Here is a 12092-nt window from a genome sequence, read left to right as displayed (position 1 = left end):
TTCCTGCGGGTTTTTCCCCTCCCCCCTTTTTCTAAGCTGCTAAGCCGCTTATCAGCTGATCCGATAAGCCGCTAAAAGCCGCTAATAGCGCTAATCCGTCAATGGGCTTGCTTCGCAAGACGAAAAAACCGCTAGACGAAGAGAATCACAGAACAGATTCTTTTCGTCTTGCGAGGCACCACTGTACATTGGTATTGTGGGACTTATCATTTGTATGAGACAAACAGCATTGATGCAGCTATGAGAATGAAATGCTCATTTTCTGAATTTTAAAAGTCACAAAAATGTTTAGCTGCTTGTTGAGTATGTCCAACAAAGTAGTTCCACTAGCACAAGCTATTCTGGCTACGTAATGGAACTTCCTCTCCCTCTCTTTCCTGCCAATATATGCTTTGGAGGGCTGGAGATTCCCCCAGAACATGGGGTGCATAGGAAGAGGAAGTGTCGTTGTCCAGCCAGAAGTTGTGCTAACAGAACTAACACATTGGATTACCACCATGAGGCTGCAATTTAGTTGACATTAAGTCAAATTAATCTTAATTTGGGCTGCCTTCTGAGTAGACATTTATATAATTGCACTGATGTGGAAACAAATGGAGGTGTAAGAACACATTCAGTCTTGGACAACTGACTAATGTCAAATTTGTGAAATGTTGGAACCAGATCAATTCAAACTGGTAATTACATGGGGTATGAAGCAGGCATCCAAAATCATAATTGAACATTGAGACTTTGGTTGAGACTTTTCGGCATGTTATGAGATGGAATAATTAATATTACACTAAAGGGACAGAACTTGGGGGATGTCAGTGCAGCAGCAGTGCATATGAAATCTTCTCGATCATGATAAGGTATATTATTGTTTCATTGTAAGTTCAGGGGATAATTTTCTCAATTGCTGTTTATGGCCCTAAGAAGATAATACATGTGACCCTCCCCCATTGATTAAGGATGCTGCATATTTTGTTTTATTATTGTATCCCAGTGGGTACTTAAGGTGTCACAAATATCTGTAACTAAAGAACCACAATGAACAAACCTTTCATACAAGGGTAAAAAAGTGAAATCCTTGATTCATGTCAATTTCTAAATCTGATAATACCATACAAATAGTTGCTGATTCCAGAGACTCCCTGAGTGGACTTATGTTCATGGAACACTCCTGCTTGTGGAAGGTGATTGACTTTGCCTGGTTTCTGAACATCCTGAAACCCTTCTCCAGAGGGTCAGAAGACAGTGGGAGGTGAAGACTGCAGGGAGAATCTGCAAAAATTGCTGCCCTCCCTCTTCTGCTGGGTCATGGCCCATGTTAGAAACTCTGATATATAAGCTTGACGCCAAGTGACTCCTTAAACCAGGGTTGCAGTCACCAAAACGGAATGTCTAGTTGCCCCTTGGGGGGCAGATGGCTCAAAAGTCACATTTTTCAATATGACTTTTTGGTTCCTGAAATTCACTCTGATTGTGCAGATAAAATATAATGGGTAGAATTCTACAGGATGTGTTACTAGGACGTGAAAACAGTCAAGATCCCAGGCATACTCCTCCAGATGATGGAGACATCAAGCACCATCCTGGCTCCTGGGCTTCTTCAGTTGGTCGCAGGTGACCAATAGCCCAGGTGCAAAATGCATCTGGCACCTGGCAAATTTTGAATGCTGTTCATGGCCCCCTCTGAATGGAAAGAGCCTTTTCATTTGTGGGAAGGCTACTCTGAATGTAAGCTTATATCAATGTGTGCTGTAAAAAGAAGTTTTATTAAAGGGTTTTCTGACTATAGTTAAGAAACTGACGATTGGTAGCTTGATCTTCAGAAATGTATATGAGGACAGGAAAAGAAGCTTTGTGTAGTAATAAGTGTCAGGACAAGGTAAGAAGGTTAGCGCTGTGGTAAACCTTCCCTGCCTGTAGGAGATGTTATTTGAAACTGCTTTTTCTTGTTGATGCCTTGATTACTCAGATCTGTCTGAAGTGTATGCAAATACTATCTTTAATCTAGCTGGTAATAGTAATGACTTTGACTTGAGTGATTCCAGCTTTCCAACTGACTTGTGTCCAGATATTGATAAAACCTGTAAAATTTATTTAGTAATCCATGCTCAAATTCTGTGGGGAAGCAGTGTTGTCTACAGTGCACCTGAAACAAACACAGATACCGTATTTTTCGTCCTATAAGGCGCACCGGCCCATAGGACGCACCTCATTTTTTTTTTGGGGGGGAAATGAATTTTAAAAAATTATTCCCCCCCCCCCAGCCCTGGCTGCCGCCCCAAGCCTTTTCGCTCACCTGCCCGAAGCAGGGGAAGCCCTCCGGAGGGCTCCCCGTGCTTCGGGCGACAGGCTGCCGCCCCAAGCCTCGCGCACCGGCGGGATGTCCTGCCGGGCGCGCGAGGCTTGCAGACACTCGCTCGAAGCAGGGGGAGCCCTCCGAAGGGCTCCCCATGCTTTGGGCGACAGGCTGCCGCCCCAAGCCTCGCGCACCCGGTGGGACCTCCTGCCGGGCGCGGGAGGCTTGCAGACACTCGCCCGAAGCAGGGGGAGCCCTCCGGAGGGCTCCCCCTGCTTCGGGCGACAGGCTGCCGCCCCAAGCCTCGCGCACCCGGTGGGACCTCCCGCCGGGCGCACGAGGCTTGCAGACACTCGCGAGGGCTGCAGGCTGCTGCCCGCAAGCCTTGTGAGCCCGCGGGTACTCCCACCGGGTTTGCAAGGCTTGCGGATAGCTTCCTGAAGCCTGGAGAGCGAGAGGGGTCGGTGCGCACCAATGCCTCTCGCTCTCCAGGCTTCAGCGAAAGCCTGCATTCGCCCCATAGGACACACCCAGATTTCCCCTTCATTTTTGGAGGGGAAAAAGTGCGTCCTATGGGGCGAAAAATACGGTAAATAAGGCTGTCCTCCACTAACCTCACCCTTTTGTGGAAAGCACACCTAATTCATCAGAGATAAGAAACCATCATAAGTGAGCTTCAATCTGGCTGGTGACTGCTAAGCACAGTTTTATATTTCCATTAGCTTGTGTCTGCAGTTCTTTTCTAGTCTAACTTTTGGCTACCTTCCTAGCAATTGTTCATGTAAAAAACGTCTCTGTACTTCTGTTTGCGTGTGCAAATTTCTGGTGCACCCTGCAACCTCAAGCTATTATGGATAAAATCATAGCTTTTCAGTCTTGAGACATTTGCTTCAATGATGTAACATAAAAATCTCTGCAATGATGTCCTTTGGGAGAATTGAATGTATTAAAAACTGAATGACTTACCTGTATCTTTTCAAATATTATTCTAAATATATAAAAGGGATAATACCAGAGAAAGCAGTTTGCAGAAGGCATGTGTACTTTCTTTTGGCAAATGGTCACATTTAGCATAGCAGACTCTTGGGCTGAGATATTGTTTAGGGAGTATTGTTGGGGTTTTTTGTTGTTGCTGTTGACATTATTGTTTTGTATATTTATTTTGAGATCTTACGGCGGTTTATATGGGAATAGTTGGAATTGTTCATTTTTGGTTGTGTACTTTTTGATGTGTTTTATTTATTCTTTATGACTACTTTTGCTATGTTTGTAATTAGGTAATGTTTGTCATCTTTTCATGCTGTAAGCTGCCTTGAGCACGGTTTTAACTATGGAAAGGCGAAATACAAATTAAATTATGATGAAGTTGTGTAGAATGGCGGCTGCTGTGTGCAATTGTAAAATTTTCAGCATGGATGAAAGTTGCCTACTGGAAGTGCCAATTTGTAAATATTGTGGGTATATGTTAATTGTTGACAGCGTGATTACCTAGTTCAATAATCTTTGCCTATGGAAAAAGCATTTCTTGTGAGGGGTCTTTTGCATAGAGAAAATTCAAACTTTGGGAAATGGTTCAGAGTTCAGACACTGTCAGGAAAGTGGCTAGAGAGCAGAAACAATTGGGAATTGGGAGTCTAAAACATCTAGAAGGTACCAGTTGGGGAAGGTTGACTTAGTGGAACCTTGAGACTGGTATGCTACTTAAGTAAGACTTGTGTGGATTTTCTGCCAGACAATTAACAGTAATCTGGTATTGCAGCAATGTGGAATGGATTTGGCAGGCTTTATGCTTTACAAGTCTGACAATTTCTCTCATGCTACTTTGTGCTCCAGAATGTAAGCAGATGAATAGCTGCTTTGTCTCCCAGGATAATTTATGTTGTTGTTCTGTGCTGAATGTATTTTTCATATTGACATTCATCAGTTTTGCACTAGAGGGAAATGGTTCACTCTTGTCTTCAAACAAAAAAAATGCAGCCCAACAGCTGTAGCTATCATTTTTGATAGGATGGTTTGAGAAAATTTGGAAAATATTAAGGGATAAAAGTAGATTTGGAGTTGACCCATTATTAGTGTTAAATTTAAGTGTTCTAATATAGTAGAATTAATATATTAAGCGATTTTACAGTATATTCTAGGCTGCATTGGGGCTATGGAAATCTAATCCCTGCACATACTTTTAAATTTGGACTTGTGGTTGGCACCCATGATTATTTGCAAATCAGAAGGGGGTCTCCCATCTCCAGTTACAATTTATCCTCATTTTTGGCAGCCTTTTTGTCCTTTGTATAACGTGAATTTTGCTTTATGCATGTAGCAGTCTGTGGCTATTGTGACCTTTATGAAACTCTAAAATGCCATTTCTAGTCGGGAAGAAATTGCACTCCTCATTCTGCTGAGGATCAGTACATATGTTCACTAAACAATTCACCAGCACTTGCTTAACATCTTCACCTTTGCCTTTGAAACAGTCTTATCTTACTCTTCCAGAGTACTGAGATTGTACAAGTGTTTAGTGCAATATTGTTTGCATGCCTACCCTGCATGTGCTCCCCCCCAAAAGAAAACATTCCACCTACCGTATTTTTCGCCCTATAGGACGCACCGTCCCATAAGGCGCACCTAGTTTTTTTGGGGGGAAATAAAGGGGAAAAAATATCCCCCCCCCAGGCGCGGGGCTGGGGCGGGGGAGACCCGAGCTTCCCCCGACCCCACCCCCAAACAGGCAGCTCTCTGCAAGCCGTGGGAGCCCAGCGCTGGCTCCCGCTGCTTGCGGAGAGGTCCACAAAGCCTGGACGTGTTGATCTCAGCGCGCGCAGGCTTCGGCATGCAGGCAACTCTCCGCAAGCAGCGGGAGCGCTCCCGCTGCTTGCGGAGAGGTCCGCGAAGCCTGGAGAGCGAGAGGGGTCGGTGCGCACCGTCCACTCTCGCTCTCCAGGCTTCAGCGAAAGCCTGCATTCGCCCCATAGGACGCACACACATTTCCCCTTCATTTTTGGAGGGGAAAAAGTGAATCCTATAGGGCGAAAAATATGGCATGTTTCTGATTGTTCTCTTTGGCGCTTTTAAATTATGCTATATAAGAAGGCACATCCCAGCATGTATAGCTAATTTGCTTATTACTGTGTTCCTTAGAATAAATTGTAGATTAAAGGTAAAAGGACCAAAAATGCACTAAAAGCACTTCTATTTCATTCTTAGGGTTTTTTATCCTTCCTGAGTGCTCCACTGATTGGTGCTTTGTCTGATGTCTGGGGAAGAAAGTCTTTCCTCCTTGTTACAGTTTTCTTCACTTGTGTCCCAATTCCGTTAATGAAGATAAGTCCATGGTAAGTGGTACAAATGACAGTAGGTGTTTTTGGTGTATGAAGGAAACTAGAAGAGATAAATCACTTTTCTCTAGTCAATTATCTCAAGTTAGGGTTCAATTACTGCTGCAGGGTCCAAGTGTGTCAAGTCTGTTCTTTTAATTGGGTTCTTCAAAATGGAATGCTTAATTAAAGGTTGTAGAGTGATGATACTTACACAGTTTTACAACTATCAAATAATCTTTGCATAGTTACATTACACCTTTCTCCTTTGCAGGTGGTATTTTGCTATGATTTCGGTTTCTGGGATTTTTGCTGTTACGTTCTCTGTGATATTTGCTTATGTAGCTGACATAACACAAGAGCATGAAAGGAGCACTGCATACGGACTGGTAAGACAATTTCTGAAAATATTTCTGATGCCTCAACAGTCATATTTATTGGTAGTCCCTCATTATATAGATACTACACTCACTATGTTTGAATAAGGCACATCCGGTTATTTGGGGGGTTGAGAAGATAGGCTTATCTTGCAGCGGTGACAAAGTCAAGAAAAGATGATGTGTTGGAGGAGGGAGAACAGAGTCTTAGATTTCTTTATTCCTAGACACTCAGCCGAGAAACCATATCCTGCACAAGTAGAAGGTTGAGCAGTCATCTGTGTTAATTGTAGGTATCCTGTATCAAAAGACGTAGCTGGACCAGGTTACTTAATGGATTGTTTGAGCTCTGATTCTCTTGGTAAGGCATAGCAGGAGTTTAGTTTATTACTAATTGCTGAGTCTGTTGCTCAGCATGGCAGCTTAGGAAGGGAGGATGACATTAAGACAGCTTGTTAATCTGACATATGCTAGGTAACATTTCTTTGAAAGTACCTTTCAGTATTCTGGTTTCTTCCTGGATGTAAAGGCCGTATGGGCAGTCAACTCTTCCTTAGGTTGTGCCTCCAATAAGGTTGTCAGTGTAGGTTTTCACTAACAAAGGGAGGCTTCTTATTTTCCTGCCTACCTGGGATAGGCAGCAACTGACCCCTAATAAGCATCTAATCCCAGCTTCATAGAATCCCAGAATTGTAGACTTGGAAGGGATCCCGAATATCTCTTGCCCAACCCCACACAATGTAGGAATGGCTTTGAGTAATGATAAAGGCGCATCTGAACATTTAAAAAAAAAATCTGAACCAATAGTGGAATATTAATGCCAGTTGACTTAAGTCACAATTCCCTCTACTGAGAACCTCCAGTCTCAGTCCAGCAGGTGACTTGGTGTTTCCTTCCCTGGTATGCTCTACTTGCAGGGGCTACCAAGGGTTAAAACTGGGCTATTCCTTCTAATTCAGCGCTTGTGCTTGTATTCCTTTTTACACTCACTGAGTGAAAGCGTGCTTTTTAGAATGTGTGTCTCTCTGAATAATAAAAAAAGGAATAGTAGGTGAATTTCCATCGTTTTTCATAACAGCAACGCAGGTATTACCACTGCCCAGCTTCCCCCTTGCAGTATGTAATGAATAGTGATAGGTGAGTTACTATGGGATGGCAGTTTCATAGTGGACAATCTTCGTTGCATCCAATGAAGCCATCCTAAAAGTGCAAGGACTTCCACCTGAGCAGCAGGATGTCTTTTCATCATGTGCATCCTCTCTCTGGTGTGCTGGTTGAACCCCTAGAACAAATTGGGGTGGGGTTGTAAGGAGACAGAGGAAGTCCCCTTGTGATTGTGTTAGATACAACCCTGAATTGCCAAGATACTGTAATGCTCCTTGGATGCGGTCTTCTATGAAGTCATTTCCTCTGCTGCTTCATTAGTACAGAAGTACCATGGCAACCCCTGAAAAATAGAGTGCTTACATATCTTGCACCTTGCTAAAAACATTTTTGAAGTGTTAAGCTGAAGTGGTGATGAAGGAGGAAGGCATCTGTTAGACAATTTTTTGTGCGACTTTTAGACCTGCTGCCTTGCAGTTTCTTATATTGATGGGTTTTGTGGTTTTATTATATGATTTTAATTATACACTGAGCCTAATTGTGATGTGTTTGAAACCCACCCTGGAACCATTTAGTGATGGTTTCAAATACAAATAGTAAATAAATTAATAAGTTTAGAATATTCTTGTAAGATTTGACTGACAGATTCACTGTTGTTGAGCAGACATGTTTTGTGGCGTAAAAATAGTTCCAGATTTCTTTTAAAATAAGTGTACTGTTTTACACTTTTAAAATAAGTGTAATGTGTACTGTTAAGGTACATTCTCAGGGTTGTTGTCTGACGTTTCTCAGTTTACCAAGCCATTCTTTTAGCCTCGGGTGCCAGCTTCCTCCCAGTCATTAACTATCAGAGTCTCTGTGTTTTAGCACACTGGCTAAACCAGGGTTTCCCAAGCTTGGGTCTCCTGCTGTTTTTGGACTACGATTCCCATAATCCCTGACATCTGGTCCTGCTAGTGAGGGATTATGGGAGTTGTAGTCCAACAAAAGCTGGAGACCCAAGTTTGGGAAACCTTGGGCTAAATGTTCGCCTCTTTCCCCCCCAACCTCCACTAGTGTTAAAAAGCTACTGTCTCAACAGTTCAATGAAATAGAAATAGTTGTAGTTCAAATGCAATTTGATCTCATTGCCAGCTTCCCTCTAGATTTAAAACGTGGCCACCAAGTGGCAGATATTGATGTGGAAGACCTGGAGTTAGGCATGGTCTACCAGTCAGCTGCATAGCAGGGGATGAACAAGACAGTGTGTGCATACAGAAGATAGATACAAGGCAGGAGGGGTTTCACGAACATAGTGAAAGCACATTTGCTGCACTGTGCAATTGTGTGTATTTGCTTGTTTTGGATCCGAACACTGCTGCCCGTGGATCAGACAGAGAGGGTGTGTGTCAGTGTGTGGGGAGGGGAGGGGAACGGAGAGGAAGGGAAATGGGTTAGATAATGGAAGGAAGGATGGGAGGAAAGTGGGGTGGGAAGAATAAAGTACAAGGATGAATCGCAAGATAAAAATAAGTTAATCCTAGCCTTGCTTATTTAAGTCCTCCTTTTGAAACTAGTGCAATATTGTGTAGCCTCTTTAGTATAAAAATTAGATAAAATAGAAATGGTTTGATTAGGTTGCAAGTTATCTAGGTGGGATTATATCCTATTGAACTCAGTGGTGCTAATGTAACATATTGGTAGACTTGTAGGATTTCAAGGTCATATTCTTAAACTCCCACCGTTTCTGAGCATTGGCTGTGCTGACTGGGGCTCATATGAGTTGTCTAAAACATTTGGAGCATACCAGGTATGGGAGGGCTGATCTGTATAATGATTTTTGTGTGTGTGAAAACATGCAGAGATTTTAAACTAATTTATTATGTATATGATTATCCTGAAACTCAATATGCAATAAAATTGGGTTCCGAGTTATCTTCAATCCAAGTGTTGACTAGGTATGGTGAAGGGTGTCCAAACTGCATGCAGCGTATTAGGCCCAGAAAATGCTGTTTACATCCCTGCATAGCTGTGTTCAGATAAACCACTGTAGGAAATAACAGTTCACAGCAGCATCATATAGCTTGGCGAAAGGGATGGTGTTGAGGAGGATGGATAAATTCTAGTCCTGACAAAATTTAAGTTAAAGACATAAAGGGAGTGAGGGAAAGAAACTAGGGAAAAAATATAGAGCTGAGTACAAGAGTAGATACATTTAAAGGCAAGAAGTTCATAGTAAATGTGAAATGAAAGACTAATCCAATATAAAACAGAAAAGTGGAAGATGTGATTGAAGCTGTGTGCAGAGCAAATGAGGCAGGTGGCAGAATTATGAATAGAAGATACCTTAAAACAGCTGAAAGGGCCATAAAGATGAGCATTGCAATAATCCAATTTAGGAACGATGAAGCCATAGTGAGAATTTCAAAAATATAAAAGAATGAAAAGTGCCAACTCTTGGGTAGAGGGTTGAATCTGAAAAAGATGGATCAGATTTGACACCTAAGTTATTACCATCATTATTATTAAGGGCATAAAACTCTACTGAGCACGGTATAAAGAATAAAATACAAGCATTTGTCAGTGGCTTAACAATCTTAAACACACTTGCGAATAAGAAATAGTGATACTACCAAGAGACAGAAGGGGGATAAATTGTTCTATAAATGCTCTGAGATGTTGCAGTCTAGTTGCTTAGGGCTGCTAGATTTATTATGTATTTTTAAAACTGGTCCCCTGCCTTTCTACTTTAATCCCCTAACTATTCAGAGAAAGCCAAAGGTTAGAGTGGAAAACACTATTTGCAACTAGCCCCAAACAGTTTAAAATAAAAATGAGCATAGTTATAAAGCAGCTTGAAAATCGCGCACCCAATGTGTAAGTAGAATAATTGAAAACTCTTAATGCCTTTAGGCTTCTGGGATACAATTTTCTGTCTTCCTCCAATTGCCAATAGGTCATAAAGGCAAAGTGGAATCTAAGAGATATGTACACCCCCCCAAAAAAATGTTGGTTTTCCAGCTCAGTTTAGTTGTGCTGCACTCATGTATCCCATGGAAAGAAATGTTTGGTATGGTCCTCGGCACCTGAAATGTAGACGTTGTGATGGTGCTTCTTAATGTTTCTGTTAGAACATCAAGCCTGGCAAAGCTTCATGCCTATCCTCAAGATCAGGGTTTCCCAAACGTGGATCTCCAGCTGTTTTGGGACTACAACTCCCATCATCCCTAGCTTGGAGGACCAGTGATCAGGAATGATGGGAATTGTAGTCCAAAAAACAGATGGTGAGCCTAGTTTGGGGAACACTGCTCAAGAGTCTTCAGTATAGCTATTGTTAATGTCATAATTTCAGCAGCTCACCTTAGTAGGTAGATATTTCTGTCAAAATGCATGGTGGCAGAAAAGGATGTGGGCAGTACACAAAATGTAGTTCTCTTAGCACAAAGACTTCAGCTGCACACCGGAACATCCCTCCCTCTCCTTCCCCATAAATCTCTTCTGGGCGTTCCTCCAGCCCTCTGGAGAAGATTTGGGAGGCCATGCCGGAGCAGAGTGGGCAATGTTTCATTGAGCATACAGAAACCTTTGTGACAACAAAACTGCTTCATTGAATACCACTCTTCTGGTACTCTGTTGCAGGAATCGGGATTTGGGAGATAGTCCATTTGAGATAGTTCAGGTTTCAGTTGGTGAGGAATGTTAAGTTGCTCATGAGGTCATAACTAAGCAGTAAAATCCAATATCTTCTTTTTAGGTATCTGCAACATTCGCAGCCAGTTTGGTAACTAGTCCTGCCATTGGAGCACACCTGTCTACTTTATATGGCGATAACTTGGTTGTATTAATTGCTACGGTGGTGGCTGTTGTAGATATATGTTTCATTCTACTCGCTGTACCAGAATCCCTACCTGAAAAAATGAGGCCACCTTCCCATATATCATGGGAACAAGCAGACCCATTTGCAGTAAGTTATTGGTTTTTTGTTCATTCTCTTTTATTAGTCAGCAGTGTGATATTGGTGCTAAATCTAATGCTGTCTCCAGAAGCAGAACCATAATGTCCTGATTATAGGAAGTAATAGTTCTGCTTCATTATGTTCTAGTTAGGCCTCATCAGGAGAAGATATAGTAGACCTTTTCTCTGTTGCACCAGGCACCAAGACTAGCCCCAAGCAGTAGAAATTGCAGAGAAGGAAGTTGCCGCTAAACATTAGGAGACACTTCCTAATGGTAAGATCTGTTCAGACTGCCTCAGGAAGCGGTGGGATCGCCCTTGCTAGGGGTATTTGAGGCTGGTGGAAGCTGTATCTTACATTGCATAACCCTTCATTCCAGGGGTTGAACTACATGGATCTCCAAAAGTCCTGTCCAAGTACTATAAGATGCTTCATGGCCGCATGCATCTTCAGCAAAGTTTTTCATTCATTTACTAAATCAGAATTTCATTATATATGCCTATGGTAGCTCTTCGAACCCTCACCCATGTCTAGGAACAACTCTGACTTGCCGCACTTTCCTAATTATAATGGTAGACCAGTTAATCATGGTGGTACAATCTAAATGATGATAAAACTCTGATGGAACCTTGTACTTACTGGTACAGGTTTGTTCTATTCCTAAAGAATGCAACTGTAGGAATGTGGGAACTAGACAAGCCAAGAGAAGGTACTCACCAGGTAATATACCTGAGATCTCAGACCCTTGTACCCTGAAGGTATAATGCATCCAACCTGAGTACCACAAATTTTAAGAATCATTCTAGCAGCTCCAATGCTATTTTACGGGAAGACTAGGGGCTGTCACCCTGCCAAACCGCCCTTCCTTTACCCTCCCTGCACAGCTTGCCCTATGAGCTTTTAAGGGGGGGGGAGCACTTCAGAGTTCGGTTTGCCAAACCATTATCTGAAGCACCTTCTTCCCTTTGTTAAACCTTGCAGCTGTGTTCAGCAAAGGGAGGAGGCACTTCTGAGAATGGGTTGGCAAACTGCTCTCTGAAGCACTTTCCCCTCTGTTAAACAGCTCAGTTAGACTGTCT

At 42.5% G+C, this 12092-nt stretch overlaps 1 protein-coding gene across 2 annotated transcripts in view; it reads left to right on the top strand.

Annotated features, from left to right (window-relative positions):
* The window catches only part of LOC309542697 (hippocampus abundant transcript-like protein 1), a 44925-nt gene that overhangs the window by 13280 nt on the left and 19553 nt on the right, over window positions 1–12092 (top strand). For both annotated transcript variants that reach the window (XM_082241602.1, XM_082241603.1), the window contains exons 4-6: window positions 5489–5616; window positions 5873–5987; window positions 10813–11022. In XM_082241602.1, coding sequence (XP_082097728.1) covers window positions 5489–5616; window positions 5873–5987; window positions 10813–11022 — 453 coding nt within the window. The remainder of the gene's footprint in view (window positions 1–5488; window positions 5617–5872; window positions 5988–10812; window positions 11023–12092) is intronic.

The sequence above is a fragment of the Podarcis vaucheri genome (genome assembly GCF_965113315.1).
Source record: "Podarcis vaucheri genome assembly, chromosome: 11".
In the NCBI taxonomy this organism is placed as follows: domain Eukaryota; kingdom Metazoa; phylum Chordata; class Lepidosauria; order Squamata; family Lacertidae; genus Podarcis; species Podarcis vaucheri.
The sequence above is the reverse complement of the archived record's forward strand: the minus strand, read 5'-3'. Positions and strand labels throughout refer to the sequence as shown.